General features: G+C 44.3%; 1 protein-coding gene across 1 annotated transcript in view; it reads right to left on the bottom strand.

The window, feature by feature from the left end:
* Positions 1-19,209, bottom strand: part of arfgef3 (ARFGEF family member 3) — a 53,461-nt gene that overhangs the window by 30,016 nt on the left and 4,236 nt on the right. Inside the window, exons 4-15 of the mRNA XM_063192261.1 lie at positions 18,049-18,177; positions 14,235-14,303; positions 10,999-11,121; positions 7,654-7,699; positions 6,801-6,885; positions 6,284-6,388; positions 4,963-5,129; positions 4,146-4,360; positions 3,460-3,572; positions 2,848-3,129; positions 1,526-2,247; positions 436-602 (exon numbers count right to left, since the gene is read on the bottom strand). Of these exons, the coding sequence (XP_063048331.1) occupies positions 436-602; positions 1,526-2,247; positions 2,848-3,129; positions 3,460-3,572; positions 4,146-4,360; positions 4,963-5,129; positions 6,284-6,388; positions 6,801-6,885; positions 7,654-7,699; positions 10,999-11,121; positions 14,235-14,303; positions 18,049-18,177 (2,223 nt within the window). The remainder of the gene's footprint in view (positions 1-435; positions 603-1,525; positions 2,248-2,847; positions 3,130-3,459; positions 3,573-4,145; positions 4,361-4,962; positions 5,130-6,283; positions 6,389-6,800; positions 6,886-7,653; positions 7,700-10,998; positions 11,122-14,234; positions 14,304-18,048; positions 18,178-19,209) is intronic.

Below are 19,209 nucleotides of genomic sequence, written 5' to 3'. Positions count from 1 at the left end.
CACTACATTTACAGACAAAAAACAACCTCTACCTTTTAATTTAATTCAGTGAGACCATGTAAAAAAAAGTTACGTACTCCATGGCTTCAGGTCTACAAGAATGTATTGATCTTAGAGCCCCTTGAGATAAGGTATGTTGCGTTCAAGGGGGTCTAGCATGTTGAGGGCCAGAGTATATAGGTCCCTCATATTATGTGCCTGTGTGTGTGTGTGTGTGTGTGTGGGTGTGTGTTTGTGTGTGTGTGTGTGTGTGTGTGTGTGTGTGTGTGTGTGTGTGTGTGTGTGTGTGTGTGTGTGTGTGTGTGTGTGTGTGTGTGTGTGTGTGTGTGGGTGTGTGTTTGTTTGTGTGTGTGTGTGTGTGTTCACTTGACCTCTCACTTGATCTTTCAACCGTATTATCTGGAGCAAAGCTTCAAGAGAAAGACAGGTTCTCACCAGCGTGATGAAAGCAGGCATGGGTTTCTTGCGGTAGTAGTCACTGCAGGAGAGTTTGAGGTTGAGCAGCAGGGCATAGTAGGACACCAGGTAGAGGCCGTCTGCGTTCATCAAGGCCTGGCAGCTCAGGTTCTCACTGGCCTCCAGGGCTGGAGAGTGCATACCCCCTGGGGAAGGACAGAAAAGAAAACCAATACAGTTAACAGCACCATCTACATTGGATGTCAATGTCCTCCTACGGTCTCCAAGTCCTTCTCTAGGGTTAGTGATGGGTTTTGGTCTAGAAAAGGTTCAACATTTTCTGGTTTTCACATTCACATTATCCAGTGCTCACTTAGGAAGTACCTCATATAAAGAAAGAAATTGCCAACCAAAGGCCGACTGGGGCATACTGTAGGACCCTGGGAACATACTGGAATTGTAGGTACGCTCACAGTTCATGCTAACATCCCGGTTCCATAATACTATCCAGCAACATGTGAACCTCTGGACTTGCCCGAGCTTGGACTGTTCAAGCCAGCCTGTTTAATACCACCAAAAAACATGATGTTATTAAAAACTGGATCAATGCAGTCACAATAATGAAATACCAGCCCAAAAATAATCAGACAATGATGATGATGTTATTAAAACTGGATCAATGCTGTGTTTAAATGCTGTGGTCTAGAGTTAATGCTTACTGGAAGAGTGAGCTGCTTGCAGACTCGAGCAGAAAGTTTTGCTGGGTGGTGTCCACCTCGGCAACGTAATTGAACTAAATACTAAATCTTACCTATGCTAATCTTAACTATGCTAATCTTTCGCTTATCTTATACGGACATGCCGGTGAGAGAGTTACCTACCCGTTTGCATTTTCTTTGGAATAGAAATAGAGTTCTGCAGGGAGACGTCCACCTCAGCAACATTATTAAATACTTCTTTTGTACTTGCAATATACTTGTATACTAACTTATACAACTTACACGTACAGTATGTATGTTATACATTACTTATACTATCCATTACTATCCATGAGTGACAGGAGGTTAGGCATGCATAGCTCCGTAACCGCTGTGTACGAGAACTACCACTTGCTTTGAGAGTTACCAACCTGCTTGTAGTCCAGAGCAGAAGGTGGAGGAGAAGTTCTGCAAGGAGGCGTCCACCTCGGCCACGCTCTGCAGGGCCAGGAGGCGGGGCAGCAGGGCGGCCAGCGACTGCACCAGGATGCGCGCGCTCTGCTGGTCGGCCTCCTGGTTCTTGAGCAGCTTGAGGGAGAGCGCCGCCGTGCGCAGGGAGCGGTGGTGGCCGGGGCAGTCGCGTGGCGTGGTCGTCGTCTGCTGGTCCTCGTCGGCCAGCGAGCCCGTGTCTGAGCCCATGTCCGACACGTCGGACCGTCCCGAGTCCTTCTCGGCCGCCATGGAGTACTGGTCGCACGAGTCGAACTCGGTGCGTGACAGGTCCTGTTCATCCACACTGAAGTTGCTCTCGCTGTATCGTGACCCACCACACCCGCCGCTGGCATGAGGGCGTGCGCGGGACTCCACTGACAGGAAGTTGGTGATATCGGGGTAGACGAGCGCGTGGCTGCGCTGGACCACGTCGGGAGGCTCGGTGGCCAGTGGGCCCTGTCCGGGCTCGCGCACGCCGCACGGGAGCATCTCGGAGTCGGCGGCGGTGCCACAGGAGGCCGGGGATGCTAGTCGCGGCTCCTCCCCTCCTCCGCCACACTCCTCCTCCTCCTCCGGGGTGGTCTGGCCCAGCTCCCCCTCCAGCGTGGTCTGGCCCGTCTCCGTGGTGACGCTGATGCTGATGTCCGGGCTGCGCTCGCTGCTGCAGAGAGTAAACAACATGGGGTGTCAATATTGTGACGTTGTGACATTGTGACTGAAGACGCAGAATAATGACATGTCACTGTTTTGTACATAGTTGAGTGTTTTCAGCAAAGAGTGAATAGGCCTTGTTGACCGGCCCATCTGCCAAAAAATGGGGTGTCATTGCTTCAGGTTTAAAGTTATATACAAAGTAAATCCAGACTGAGTGCTTACAACAAGTGAAATTACTCTGGAGAGAAAAGTCTGTGTAAAATTCTGCAGGTGGCCAGTGTCATTTCAACTCTAAACCTCTTAATATTGTAAAATGTTTCACTGACCAAAGAGTACAATGAATATTTTTGAGTGGGACAAAAAGTTTTCTAACAAAGAGAATTTCAACACAACCTTTTAGCTGAGCCACATATTTGAAAAAAATTTTTTGTGACAGCCAACAATTTAGAATGCCAGAGAATAAAAATGGGAAACCCTCAACTTTTTAATAAATGGACCATTCCCCCTTCCCCATCAAGTAAGTGAGTGATTGCTGTCTGAGTTGCCTCCGGTTCTGAGACTTTAATAACGTATATTACATGTATATTATATATATGTATGTTTTTACTGTGAAGTGGTGAGTTCCCAGACGGCAGCGTGCTCGGCCGACAGGATGCGTCGTTGCCAGCGGAAGTCGGCTTCGTTGATCTCCATGGATTCCCGCGCGGACTCTGTGCCGTCCTTCAGCTCGTCCAGGCGTCGTAGCAGGAGGCGGGCCTGCTCTGCCTGGAGCCCGCGGCCCTGGCTCAGGTCATCTAGCGCCCCCAGCAGGGCACAGGCGCACGACACGGAGGAGTAGCACGCCTCGATGCCTCCCTTCATGCACGCCTCCGTCATGCCATCCATTACTCTGAAACCCAGCAGACAAGGATGTACAGAACGGATCTACATCAGACACACAGCACATTCCATCACCCGGTTTATCAAAACAGTCAGTAAGACTTTCATTAAAATCATATCAAGGGTCTCATGACAGAAACCTCCTCAGAAATCCTATCTGAACTTCAGAAAAAGGGTCATTTATGATTTTTGGTATTACCAAATGAGGTCATAAACTATAAACTACTTTTTCTGTAATAAAGACCCAGACCTCAAGGGGAGATTCAATTAACAGCACAGCAGATAATGAACTGTTCCTATAAACTTAAAGCAATGCCCGTGTGGTAGTGTGGGGGATTACAGTTTGAGGAGGTCCAGATGAGATTTCCTCTTGGAGAAGGAGCGCTTCCTGGAATCTGGTTCAATGACACATGGGCCAGCCAGGTCAAACAGGCGCTGAGGGCTGCCCAAGATCTGCAAAGAAAGAACAGAAAAGTCCAGTGAGTGACCTTGATGTTTACCCCAAAAGGGATAAAATAAGACAATATTAAAATAGTTGAACTCTTCCTGACTTCTGGAATGGAAAGGGTTTCTGACAGAGTACTTAAACAATCCATTATCCAAGCCTTGTTCTCTTAGGGCTTGAATTTGAAATGTGGCTCAATGACTCAGCTGATAGAACAATCCCTTTGTCACTGATTAAGGATGAATTGGGTGAACGTGTTGAATTCAGTAAATAGATGTACCAATGTGCAGTGATTTACCTGGCTTTCCTTTTCTAGTTATGGCTGCGCGTCCCCAAAACCTGGGTAAGGACATTTTTTAGGACATTTTTTTTAAATTGTTCAGTCTATCATCCTCATGGCCAACCAATCAAGGGCAGTCATGGGTAAGCATGTCATGGGCATCAGACTTGTAGTCCAAAGGTTGCCGGTTGCACTCCTGACCCACCCACAGGTGAGGCATAAATGCAATGTCATCGTGTGCAGTGAGCACTGTGCGCTGTGGAGTGCTATGGGCTTTCGCATCACCGTCAAGTCATCTCACCTCCTTCATGATCTTGATGGCTTCGACGCGGTGCTGCGGGGGTGGGTAGAGCAGGATGCGGTGGTAGAGGGACTGCAGCACAGGCTTCATGGACTCCACACAGCCCACCAGCCGCACCAGCTCGGCCGCCACGTAGCAGATGGTGCGCACCACCGGCCCGATCATGGCCGGGGCACTGGAGGAGCAGCCCGATCCGCGACCCTGGTCACTAACACCTGATCAAGTGATGGGGAGTAAGGAGTTACATTTCAACATTTCAACCTCACACTTTCAATGTTTACATGTTGTATTCACTCACAAAATACATACACATTAACACATTACATATACTGTATATTATTCTGTGCAGTATTAGTTCAAGCAGAATGTATTTGTGCATTGATGTGAATTACATGAGGATCAGAACAGATGTTATACCCAATTCACGCAGAAATCCAAGTAATTCCAAAGGGTTCACATACTTTTTTCCTAGCCACTTTACATGAAAGTAAGTAGCCCCTTAATGCGCGCCGTACCTCCAGTGGCACGATGTACTAGTCATTGAAATGTAACTACCACAGCACTACAATACTATGACACAACACAGACCCTTTAGTAATGCACCACGACTTAGTCATTACCATACTGGTAACAAAAAATGTATAAAGCCGCGTCTTAAGGGGTTAAAAAGTACTTAAAAGTAGTTTGTTGCATTACCTTAACATAGCAATTGAAATACATTTACACTACAGTCGCATTTTAAACTGGGCAACTTTTTAAACTTGGGTAACTATAACAGATTATATTTCTGAGATAACAATCACAACAATGCGTCAACCTGAGCCACCCGATGCCGCTACGTCCGACTCCTGTGCTCCTGCTCCTCCTCCTCCTCCACCGCTGCCTCCTCCACCTACACCTCCTCCTCCTCCATGGGCGGACGTTATGGTTTTGTCATTGACGGGGTTCCCCATGATCACCACCAGAGTGGGACACAGCTGCTTCCTGTGTGGAGAGATCAGGAGAAACACAGGCGAGGGGCTCTTTCTTAAAGTGGCATTCCAGCATGTCTGGAATTTTGCTCATTTCCCTTTTGATTTAAAAGGTGCACTGTGTAGGATGGTGGCCAGAGTAGGTGTTGCATCAATGCTTCCCATTCTAACTCTGCTGCCTATTCCCACTTTTGACCTTTTCACGGATATTTACTAAATAATAAACTTAACATTACCAAGCATGACCAAATAACAGTACGTTTTGAGGCTAAAATGTCTATTTTTCTAAGCTAGCATTCATCACACGTCGAAGAACAGGAGAAAGGTAAAACTCTTTTACTGAACTTGCGGGGAGGTGGGAGTAGAGTCTACTTCCTGGAATTGTGGAATATGTTGCTTTAAAAGGGAGGGTTTCCTGGTAACTGGCTCAGTCATGAGTGCTTGTACCCACAATCTCACACTTTGCACATTCAAAAAAACATGCCTAATAATAAACATGGGGTATTTCTGGTACTACAAACGTAGATACTAAAAACTAACAAAAATGAGGCGCACACAAGGCTCGTGTCCTAAACTGTATAGTGAGGCCAATTCTTTTTTTTAAAAAGTCTGTGAATATAAATCGGAGCAACCTAGCCCATTTTTTGTTACTTTACGGCTATAATAATCAGGCTAATTTTTTGTTCATCTTTAGTGGTTCTAATTTTTGCTAGCAGACACACCAAGCGATACGCGGTTCAGAATCAAGAGGCAGACGCCAACCTTTTTTATCTTGTCTAGATACTTTAATGATCTCATTCTGCCTGGAGAGTGATAAAACTCAGACCACTGTCTGTGGCAACTGCTTTAAAGTAGCTCATAAACTAGGTTGGTTCATTTGGCCATATTGATCCTATTCCAGGCATTGATGACAGCATTCAAAATGGATATGCTTGTATGTGTGTGTGTGTACATGTGTGTGTATGTGTGTGTGTGTGTGTGTGTGTGTGTGTGCATGCATGTGTGTGTGTATGTGTTTGTGTGTGTGTGTGTGTGTATGCGTGTGTGTTTATGCGTGTGTGTTTGTGTGTGTGTGTGTGTGTGTGTGTGTGTGTGTGTGTGTGTGTGTGTGTGTGTGTGTGTGTGTGTGTGTGTGTGTGTGTGTGTGTGTGTGTGTGTGTGCCTCACCAGACGAGGTCCATGAAGCCTCTGTTGAGGTGCATGGTGGGGGGGCAGCTGCTGAGCATGGACAGGATGCACTCCAGATACAGCAGCTGGAGCAGCTGGTTCTCACTACACATGGAGCAAAATACACCAGCCAATACACCAATCAATCACTCAATCAATACACTAATCACTCAATCAATACACCAATCCATCAGTGTGAACAACCACCACCCTAAGAAATACACTACAGTGTATATTCACAATTACTGGATGTACAGCCAGGCATATGAAAGCAATGCATCACGTACAAGCAACCTCTCTCACGCACAGGCACAGGCACAGGCGCAGGCGCAGGCGCACACGCACTTAAAAGTCTTGCATGCAAAAGTCATGCATCATCATCTTCGTGTTCATGATGTGTGGTTGACTGAGCAGAGCCACTGAGATTGTGCCCTGTTGGGCACTCAGACTACAGCATGTAGAAGTGTATTATGTAAGCATGGCAGGAGGACAGTGGCTTGGTCGCTCTGGCACTTACTTGTCAACCCCTTCCAGCTTCTCGCAGAAGACAGTGAGTACGGTGACTACATCCTCGTACAGTGCTTCGGTAGATGGCGAGAGATCTGTTAGACGCGACAAACAAACACGCATGAGACATGGTGGAAACATTTTATAAACCTGAATCCACCAGTGGCAATGTGCAATGAATAACAGTTTTTGTAATTAACGTTTAACTATTATCAATTCAGCCGCATTGGAACCACATAGCCTAAAAATCTAGACGCCCCTAGCGACCGCAAATTGAATTTGCTCCCGGGGGTAAAGAGCTTTTTGCTGTACTGGTTTGGCTCGCTAGGCTAGGAACCACAGACAAACACAAACATTTAGGCACAAGGCGCTACAAATGTGTGCTTACACACATTCATGCATACTTTTACTGTACATCACTATGCACACACACACACGCACACAAATATACAAACAAGTAGAAATTCATAGCAGTACATGTTATTTCTAGGAACAGATAGTACAAGAACTCTATAGTACAAGCACTTTGTATAATTCTCTAATTTTGCATGCATAGTTTTCCCTGCTCAACATGTCAATAGCTGATGCTCACACAACCAACTGCCAAGCATGAGCCATCCTAAGACTTTCATGAATAATTTATTGACAGATTTCTTTTTAAAATTCCTCTACCACCCTACCACCATATGGCCACCGTCCCTGGGGTGCATCATTTTGTCCTCCGTGCATTTAGTCCGCACTTTTACAAGAGGTGTGGCGGTTTCCACACATCATGCTTGAACTGTTAAGTGCCGCATTTTTTTCTAAGATCAGACAGTACAGTAAATACTGCCATCGCTGGTGGCTACATGACATAGTGTTACCTCTGCGCTGGGACAGCTGTGCTGGTAGGTCCTCCCCATCCACTCCCTGTAAGAACAACAACACTGTTTTATTTGAATTCACCACCCAATTTTAATACTCTTTGATACCGCTAATAAGATTTAACCTAACTTACGCCATCTGGCTGCGTTTCGCCAATTTACACGCGAGGGCGTTACGGTTTTCTCACGCAACCATCTGAGGACCGTGACAATCAGAATAATTTCTGAAAGAACGAGCCAATCATAGCCTGGTGAACCAGCGCCACCCGCTGGACGGCAAAATGTTTTGTCTACGGGTGGGTCTGGCCTCGCATAATGATTCAATGAAGCCAGAATGCCATGAATCTGGCAAACCAATTACAATGCAGAGATGTGTTTTGAATCAAAGTGGGCAGGGTTTTGAGGGAAGGTTGTTCTCATCAACAATCTTCGGATGTATTATGCATCGAGGCCAGACTAAATTAGACATCCACATTTAGTCTGGTTTATCAGGCTAAGCCAATCAGCTTCACAAGGTGAAATTTTCCACAGAAAATGGCCATTCTTTCACCGGTTGTTCCCAGATGCGTCACGGGTCGAGTTCAGGGTCAGTGGCTGAAGTGGTACGTCAGTAATGATGATGGATAGATTATTTATCCAATCACATGCAGGGATTTTTGATAAGGAGCATAATTCGGAAACGTGCCTGTTATAGGGGGGTTCCCAGTTGGTATTGTGAAGACAAAGGCTAAACACACCAGCTGGCGAGAGTCAGGTTAATAGAGATGTGAATCAGGTGCATATGAGGCGAGTGTAAAGGACACACGTGTAACTAATTTAGTTCACCGTCAACATGTAATCAGAGTGAAACACCAACCTAAAATGCCAGTACTACGCTTGTAGAGTAATAGAGCGTAATTGGCAATTGTGCGTGTGTATATGTGTGTTGCAGTGTTTCCCATACATTAAGGAAACTATGGCGCACCGCCATAGTTTAAATTTGGCCGCCATAGTTTCGAAAATGTAAAAAAAAAAAAAAAAAAATCATTTCTTTTTTTTAAACGATTTCCGTTTTCTATTAAACGATTTGAAAAACGATTTCCTTCGCATTTTCCTCCTGGAGTAAATACATCCTATAGAGAAAACCATGAGTGCTTGAAAGACAGAGGGATCAAAAGCCTAGTCAAGTTGTTGTGGTTAACTCGGGTTTGGGAGCAATAAAAAACCTTGAGAGAAGGGACAGTTGGGATGAGTTTACTGACACTCCCCAGGCTTTGTTTTACAGTTGTATGATAATGAGTTAGGCAACAGGCCTTCATTGACACAGCAGAGGAGACATCGGGCTGCATATAGAAATTAATGTGTAACGAATGTGTATAGACATAAATGTGTAATATGTTGTTCAGCCCTTTTACCCTTTTATGGGAGGAATTTTGGCCCTGTGACCAGCAGCCCTCATGTAGAATGTGTACGCTTACAGTGCCCTCCATAATTATTGGCACCCCTGGTTGAGATGTGTTAAAAGCCTTAAAATAAATTCAGTGTTTATTGCAGAAGAATACTGTAACACTGAAAATTTTAGGAAAATGTAGCCTTCAACTCAAATGAATTGTAGGAAAATAAAAAAAATCCCTGACTAAAAAATAATTATTTTTCATTAAATCACCTGTTCCACAACAATTTAACAATTTAACAATTCCCAGGAAATAAATATAATTGAAGCATTTCTGTCATTTCTACAGTAGTTTACAAAGTTTACCAGAGTATGTAGGAACATTTAATTAGTAATTCATCACTTCCTGTTTCCCTGGGGTATAACTATGACGTGACACCGAGGCCATTTCTCTTATCCACTCTTAAACATGGGAAAGACAAAGGAACACAGCATACAAGTGAGGCAGATGTGCGTCGACCTTCACAGGTCAGGCAGAGGCTACAAGAAGATTGCCACTCAACTGCAGCTGCCCATATCTACTGTGAGAGGAATAATTAAGAAGTTCAAAACAACTGGAACAGTGGTAAACAAGCCTGGACGAGGACCCAAGTTTATTTTGCCACCACGCACAGTGAGGAGGATGGTAAGAGAAATCAAAATATCTCCAAAGCTCACTGTTATAGAATTACAACAAATGGTAGCATCCTGGGGTCACAAAGTCTCCAAATCAACCATCAGGCGCTGTCTACACGCCAACAAGCTGTTTGGGAGGCATGCACGGAGAAAACCTTTCCTCACCCACAATCATAAACGCAAACGTCTGGAGTTCGCCCAGCGGTATTGGGGCTTCAACTGGGACCGTGTGCTTTGGTCAGATGAGACCAAGATTGAGCTTTTTGGCAACAAACACTCTAAGTGGGTCTGGCGTACCACGAAAGATGCGCATGCTGAAAAGCACCTCATACCCACTGTGAAGTATGGGGGTGGGTCAGTGATGCTGTGGGGCTGTTTCGCTTCCAAAGGCCCTGGGAAGCTTGTTAGGGTGCATGGCATCATGAATGCTTTGAAATACCAGGACATTTTAAATCAAAATCTTTTGCCCTCTGCCAAAAAGCTGAAGATGGGTCGTCACTGCAAGACAATGACCCTAAACATATGGCCAAATCTACACAGAAATGGTTAACCAGACACAAAATCAAGCTCCTCCCATGGCCATCTCAGTCCCCAGACCTCAACCCCATTGAGAACCTGTGGGGTGAGCTGAAGAGGAGAGTACAGAGGAGAGGACCCAGGTCTCTGGATGATTTAGAGAGATTCTGCAAAGAGGAATGGCTGAAGATCCCTCTTTCTGTCTTTTCCCATCTTGTGAAACATTATAGGAGAAAATTAGGTGCTGTTTTGTTGGCAAAAGGGGGTTGTACAAAATATTAACAACAGGGGTGCTAATAATTGTGACACACATTATTTGATGTCAAATAATTATTTCTTTATGTGAGATTTTTTCCCCACTGAATAAATGCACTTGTATTGAAGGTTGGATTTTTCTCTTTTTTTCCATCAAGGTCCCATATTATTTAGAGAAAAATAATAATAGTTGGAAGCTAAAAAACACATCTCAACCAGGGGTGCCAATAATAATGGAGGGCACTGTATGTGTGTTGGGGAAAAGGTATAGCCATCTTTCTTAGACCATTTTTGCCTGTGCGTTAACAATTTCACAGTGCTCCTAAATTCTTATCTGTGCTCCTATTTCCAGTTTTACGTCGCGTGCCCCCCCCCCCCCCCCCATTGCCCCGTGTGAAATACCCCCCCCCCCCCCCCCCCCCCCCCCCCCCAAAAAAAATCCCGCTGCCCCCATAGTTTCCAAAAATTCTGTGGGAAACACTGATGTGTGTGTGTGTGTGTGTGTGTGTGTGTGTTCTAGTGCTCACCACTCCTTCTTGTCGGTGTCGTAGCTGCAGTGCGAGGTCCCCCAGGATCTGGCTGAGGGTGGCCCTGATGGCCGTGTTGATGCTCCGCTGGTGACAGCTGGACATGTACGTCTCTATGCACACCTGAAGACCCACATTACAGTACATTAATGTAATTACATCCCATTACATTACTGTCATAGCCGGACATGTACATCTCTATGCACACCTGAAGTGGCACATTACAGTATATTACTGTAATTTCATCACATTGCATTACTGTCATTACTGTCACAGCTGTACATGTAAAGGTCTATGCACACCTGAAGTGCCACATTACATTACACTAAATTACAATAGACCACTGTCACAGATGGACACGGTACATCTCAATGTCTAGGGGGACACATTACATTATGTTACACTACACTACATTACATTATGTTACACTACACTACATTACATTATGTTACATTACATTACTGAAGGGACACCACAACACAGCTGGTCATGAACACTATATTACCAAAAGTATTCATTAACCTGGCTTGACTCACATATGAACTTAACTGCCATACCATTCCTAACCCATTGGGTTCAATATGATATCGCTCCACCTTGTGCAGCTATGTTTCGGTAGCTTGATGCTTCAGGATACCAAAACATGTTGGATGAGTCCATCCTCCCAACACGTTGTGGGAACAGTTTGGAGGGCACTCCTTCTTCCAACATGACTGGGCACCAGTGCACAAAGCAAGGTCCATAAAGACTAATGGAGGACAGAGTGCTGTATGGATGAGGCCTATCCTGAACCCAATAGAACACCTTTGGGATGAATTAGAGTGGAGACTGAGAGCCAGGCCTTCTCCATGGACATCAGAGTGTGACCTCACCAATGTACTTTTGGAGGAATGGTCAAACATTCCTATAAACACACTCCTCAACCTTGTGGACAGCCTTCCCAGATGAGTCGAAGCTGTAGTGGCTGCAAAAGGTGGACCAATATCATATTGAACCCTATGGGTTAGTAAGGGGATGGCAGGTAAGTTCACATGTGAGTCTAATAGTTTGAAAGTAGTTTTGGTGATGTAGTAGTATATGTCTCTATGCATACCTGAGGGGACACATTATTTGACATTACATTAACCCCCTCTTACAGCTGGACATGCACGTCTCTATGCACACCTGAGGGGCATACTACATCACAGTGTTACATAACACTACATTGAATGACATTACTGTCACAGCGGGACATGTACTGAGCATCTCTATGCACACCCGCAGGGACACCACAACACAACAGTCACACCTGCAGGGACACCACACAACATGACAGTCACAACAGTAGTGACAACTCTGTCCTGGTCTTTATCCATCGCTTTATGAAACTGATTGTTCATTTAAGCTTTTTTGTATTTTGAAAATGTTGTAACACCATCATCAAAAAAAATGTCCTTTGGATAAGTTTAGGAGGGCTTGTCAGTTTACAGTGAGGCTGGTCACAATTCGGCTGGTCGGATCACAGTCTGACTGTCTGAACCCAGCTCCTGACCAACGGTAACAATATATTTCACTGGATTCTATAAAAAGACATAGTTGACTATTTGCACTGAGAAATGTATCAATTTGACCTCTAACATACAGTACAAAAGGAGCAGGACATTTTCAGGTTGTCCTGGAAACCACTGTATAACGTCACGTGGGAGACCCTTTCTTCCTCATTCCGTCCCTCTGGGATCTGGCAGGAATTAGTCAGCACTTGTTTTGACGCAAGTGTTGCCTACAGACCGAAGGGGTGAGTCACCTACTAAGGACATGGCTGCTCTCCAAAAAGAGCCAAGGCAAAAAAACAAAAAACGCCTACTTGCTAGAAATCATTACGCGTTGCAAAAATGATGCCCCTTTGTAATGCGTCTGCTACTGTCATCAAACATTTTGTCCTTTTGTTGTGTCATATGTATATATAGGTGTGCACTATATGACATTCAGTCATACATTTGTCTGAAAACTTTTTAAATTGTTTAAGCAATAAGCCACTTGAGTCAGCAAGTTTGTGTTCTGTTTATAATGTAAAGTTTTACAACACTTTGCTTCACGTCATGCTCCAACTCCTTTAGCTGTTATAATAATAATTGTTATCATATAATTAATATAAAACAGTAAAAATAAATGTGGCAACCAGGTGATAAGCTGGATGGCAGCCTTTGAGGTGTCCCGATATCAACAGAAATTAACTTGGCAGAAGCTGATAGCTCATCTTCACTGCGCTGTTGGGCTGTTCCACGCCTGTTCCACGCCTGTTCCACGCCTGTTCCACGCCTGTTCCACGCCTGTTCCACGCCTGTTCCACGCCTGTTCCACGCCTCCGCCTCGTCCATAATTTCTCTTGATATTGGGACACCTCGTCGGCCGCCATTGCTTACTTAATGGTCACCCCATTAGCCAATCAGAAAAGAGAATTCAGTTGTGTAGGGAGATAACGTGTACAATATACCAATGTCATATTGGGAGAAACCTTGGTGACCTGACGATGTGTTCTTGCCTAATGTGTTTCCATGGGGTGGGTAATGGATAGCCTACAACACAATGGCTTAGAACACATCCCCACTGAACAAACAAACACACATGCCCGCACACACATACACACGACACACCATACACCACACACCACACACACACACACGACACACCATACACCACACACCACACACACACACACGACACACCATACACCACACACCACACACACAGCAGGTGGCCGGGCCTACCATCAATCAGCAACACCCCCCTGCAAAGTCAGTCGTGGATGAATGAGCAAACACACGCATACACACACACAAACACACAAACCTACAAATTGGGCTTTGTATGTGCGTTCGATTATGGCGATTATGGGATTGTGTGTCAGTGTGTGTGTGTGTGTGTGTGTGTGTGTGTGTGTGTGTGTGTGTGTGTGTGTGTGTGTGTGTGTGTGTGCGCGTGCGCGTGTGCGTGTGCGTGCGTGCGTGCGTGCGTGCGTGCGTGCGTGCGTGCGTGCCCTGCCTGTTTTCCATGCATTGATTCTTATTTCGCTGGCTGTGTTCTTCTGCGTTGAAATCTGTGTAGCATACAGTGCTGCCTACGTCTATGAAATAAGTTAGATAAATCAATGTACCTTGCTGTGTGTGTGTGTGCGTGCATGCGTGCGTGCGCGTGCGCGTGCGCGTGCGTGCGCTGCTGAGTCAGGTAGACGTGTCTGCTGCTTGGCTCGTCCTTACCTCAGCGATCTTGAGGATGGAGTTGCCTTTGATCTCGAAGGTGTTTGAGTAGGTGATGCAGAGCAGGACCTGCGGTGGAGAGAGAGAGGGCAGCAACACTGACCTTCACTTTGCAGGGAAAACAACATAACACTGTACAAAAAACATTGCAAGCCAGTGAAATGTAAAAAAAGGGTCAAGGCTTTCTCAAGTTGAGTGAACTTACAAACTTAAGGCAGTGGGGGCAACTTACGTTTTTAACGTTCAACTGGCTGCAGTGTTTCACAGTGTAGACTGTTATCAGAGATTTGTGACCGTCATGATTGGAAAGACGATGCTGTGATATGATATGAACCACCAAAAAACCCCCAATAACTTGTGCATTCATTTGTTTGCAAAGCACCTTTCCAAATAATATTCACAATACAAAATCTTTATCTTTCCAGTGGACCTCCAGCCGAGAACAATCTGGGAGGTGTGCTGCGGGAAACCCTGTGAACTACACCCTGTACTCGGGCAGAGGGTGGGACCGTCTGGAAATTTGACAGGCAATGAACTGAAAGTGACTTGCAGAAAGCACTGTTGCTTCTCTGGGGCAGACTGAAAGCTTGGAATCAGTCAACCACCTCACTGCATGCTAAACACAACAAAATGGCTGCAAGCATTCCAAATAAAATGTTTTAAATGATTCCTTTAGTAAAATGATTCATCTACTGTGTCAATAACCATCTTTATCCAGCTTTTTTGGGACCTTCTCCTTTTTCCTCTAATTCCTTTCCGAGTTTATTTGACACCACTCTAGAAGTGAGTTAAAGATCTCTAATATACCGTAGTACTGTATGCAAGGTTACACAGTATTTGCCAATTCATGTAGAAAAACGAGCCAAACCCATTTCCAACTCTAGACATGAGTTGTGAATTATGAAGGAGAGGTGATAATAATATATTGCCCAGCAAAATGAGCAAATACAGATAAACTGTTAATGATGTGTGGCATGCAGATCTGTGTGTAGTACAACCCCTGCTCTGAATTCAGATCTCCACTCTGTTGCCACCACGAAGATCATTATCAAGAAGCTAAATGCAAATCGGGATCATTGACAGTTAGCTGTTCTGCATCCGTTTGCATGTTCATGTCATGTGATAATTAGCCTACGCATATATCAACAAACTCCTGAATGTCAACTTTGCAGTGAATGTGTGGAACAGGAAATTTCAGCGTTTAAAATGTGCCCTATGTCTACTTTTCTCTGAAGAAAGCCACATGCCTCCACCCTTTGTTTTAAATCAGTCCATATAAGACTTAAAAAACGTGATAATTTAAGTTAAGTTATGGAGCGCCTTAGTCAGAGAAACTTTTTTTCTATTTTCTTGAAGTGGACCTTCAAAATGAGTCATACATTTGGACCGGCCTGCCAGGCTCCATGTTGCCTGCATCACAATGAGCTGTCAGCAGGAGCACTATTTGGCAACCAGCCCAGTATTGGTTCTGTATTCAGCATTCTGCCACTTCCCATTCCCGATACCACCAGAACACAAACCAGAGAGGATAACCCAAGTGGCAGAAGCTCTGACAGACAACCAACAACATGACGCCTGATGCTGTTTGTTTGGACATTCACACGTCAATGGCAGACCACATTTGAAACTGAAAGCATGCATGGCAACATATAGTTTGACGAGGACCTTTGTTATGTATATCATATGCAAGCTTAATTAAATAAATCACATGGAGGGAGCTATTCGGTGTGGGGATATTTTCAGACGTTCAACTATTTTATCCAGCACCCGTGATTTGTCATGTGCATGCCTTTTACAATGGACACAGTTTGACATTCTCTGTGTTAGTGACATCTGACAGACAGAGGGGGAGTAGGCGTGCTAATAGATTAATCTACATCAGTAACTCCCAAATTCCCCGGGAGAATTTATGCAGGCATACTCATCTACTTATATTATCTTATTTTACTGACACCCATGAGAGAAATAGACCCCTTGCCGAGAAATGATGGCGGAGTCAAGCAGCATGCATAGAGAAAAATGCAAACTCAGTCCTGCCATTCCAATCTCTACATAATGTATTGAAAGTGAACTTTTACTGTTGGAAATTAGAGTATAACATAAATGGAAATTATAACATGGATGAGACAATTGCTGTTTACAATACAATACAATACAATACAATACATTTCTACATGTATTTACGTATACAGTGCAGTATCAGTTCTATGAAGTTGACTCAAAGCGCTTTCAAAATACACACACACATACACATCCCCACATTCATACACCAGCTCTGGAAGCTGCTGCACAGCGCCAATTGTCCGTGGTTCATGTGAGAAAGTGCACACACACACATGCACACACGCACACACATACACACACAAACACAGTAATAATAGTCTTAAAAAGATTAATCTGGAAGTGATCGTAACATAGCCTAATTTCATAGACCTAGCCTACTAGCTAGTTTATTGTGCTATGCTACAACTACTCTACATCAAAATCTGGTGTTTAAAGACTCCAAGTTTTTCAGATGTCTGAAAAGCCCATGCAGTAGCCACCACAAAATCTTGGTCTTTTGTTTGTGTAACGACATGCAAAAGGAGTTTCAGGAAAACTTATGTAGCTGTAAAAAATTACATCCCCACACCTATCAATACTAAAATATAATAACTTTTAGAGATGTTTTTAATACAGCGCATCTTGATGCTTGTCTACTCTGCATGGCATGCTGTTTGGGGAGTCCTGGTTGTGTGGGATGGTCTTGATCTGTCACACAACATTACAGTCCAATCTCATTAAGTCAGCCCTGCAGGGCAGCAGCTGTGTTTCGTCGTCATGAAGAGACAGCGAGCGTGTGCCCGGTTGTCTGGCATGGTGTGGAGATGCCGCTACATGGGCTGCCCATCAACTGTCGTTACTTCAATCCTTTCCGCCAGCCTCTGGCCTCACGGACCGTACTTCATTGATGATCAAAATTTGTATTCAATATCTTGCAAAATCATGAATCAGAAGTTATTCTCTCATTTGCAATTTCAATACTTGATGCATTAAAAACAAAAGACTTGAGAGATTTGATCTGCTGTAACAATTAGCTTGCATTATAATCAGTGGCACTGGCTACACCAGACATGGAAGTGCAAACATATTAAAAAAGATCATTCTTCTCAATGTATTTTTGACGCAAGGGGCAACTCTGAGGCCGGAGGACTGGAGAGGACTGGACAGTGCAGTCTCACAACCGATGTATGCTGACTCTTTTGCACCACCAAGACCTAAACCTCTCCCTAAACCTAACTGTCAGTGAAACCCTTTCGCGTCAAGGGGGTGGTGCCATTTCTGTTTTTTGTTAAGCACACCCAGATTTGTAATTTTGGAGACGCCTACCTAAGCGCAGGTGCAGGTATTTAGGTCACGCCCGCCACTCTAATTTTGTCTTAGAATCAATGTCGGGCGGCGTGGCATGGTTTAGTGCGATAAAAAGATGTTACCATTTAACACATGCAAGAATTTGGATATTGGAAATGGAACCTTTGTTGAAACTGAAGACCTTTTCATTGGAATAAACAAGAACCTTTTTTGGAAACCTGTGTTTGTGCGTAAACTTTGAACTGAACCCACGCCACCCACGGCCTTTAAGTTGGAACTTTGGAAAATTGGAAAAGGCCGATACAGGTGGCTTTGCCTTTAGCGTCACTGTGTAACGCTATGAGGCAATACATTGAGGCCTGGTCATAAATCTTGTATAATGACGTATTGAGGTGAGACCATGTTGTTGTTGAATGTCATTGATATGCAGCCACTGACTCTTTTCTCCCAGTTCCACACTGACCTTCATGACTTCCACCTGCAGGTCCTCGTGAAGCATAGGCGTCACCTTGACGGCATCCAACACCTGGTTCAGCAGCTGCTTCTCAGGGATCTCGGTGTCCGCGGCAACAAAACGGTCCTCACAAAGGATCTATTAGAATACAGAAACACATAGAAAACATTTTATTTGTCAAAGCGGTCTATTAGAATATAGAATAGAATACCTTTTTTGTACAACAAATTTAAGCAGTCCTTGTTCAGAAAGCAATGAATTATAATAATGGTATGCAAGGATAGCCTGGGAACTGCCATGCTGCTTTGCACAATCGTTCGGATCTGAAAGACAGCATGGAGTCTACCCTCAGTGAGGGGACCAGGTCATAGTCCCCGTCTCTGTCCAATCAGAGAACAGGGAGGTGTGGAAAGGCGATGACTGCAGTTTGTTTGAATAGATACAACTGACACGATTAGGTATGGCTACGTATGCATGCACATATAGTATGTAGTCATGGGTCTGAAACTATGCTTTGGTAGCACAATTTAGTGAAGCAATGACTGTTGGGTAAAAACTGTTTTGTAGTCTTTTTGTCCTGGTTTGAAATTGATCTATGTTTACCTACTGCCTGACAGCAGTTCAAACCGTTTGTGACTTGGGTGTGATGTGTCTGTCAGAATGGAATTAGCATTCTGTTTTAGGCAGTGCGGAGGGGGACAGAAGGAGAGCGTGGAGATAAAAATGCAAATCAGAGAGGGTAGAAAGGATCCTGAAAGAGGCATCATGAAGTAAAGGACAGGCAAATGAAACAGAGACATTCATGAGACATTTCAAGATAGCTACAACTGCACAAACGTTGACTTTCCAGGCAGTATAAAAAGTCGCCCTCTCATTATTGCTATAAAAGATTAAATACCCTTTCAGAACTCATTCAAACAGGCCAGATTTACTGCAGACTCTGATCGTCTGTGTGATAGAACAATTAATTGTTCTGTTCTGTTTCCTTTGTTCATGTAGTTGGGTAGCTTATAAATACATTTACAGTTGAAAGTGCTAGGTTTTAGGATGACAACTACAAATGTGCCACTATTGACTTCCAGGGTAGTATAGGGTTTTCTTTTCTATTGATCTCTCAATATCACACCAAAAACAGACCTGATAGTAGAAGAACATTCTGAGCCTGAACCT

This window comes from Engraulis encrasicolus, chromosome 24, assembly GCF_034702125.1.
Source record: "Engraulis encrasicolus isolate BLACKSEA-1 chromosome 24, IST_EnEncr_1.0, whole genome shotgun sequence".
In the NCBI taxonomy this organism is placed as follows: Eukaryota; Metazoa; Chordata; class Actinopteri; order Clupeiformes; family Engraulidae; genus Engraulis; species Engraulis encrasicolus.
Note: the sequence above shows the minus strand (reverse complement) of the source record. Positions and strands in the feature narration are given on the sequence as shown.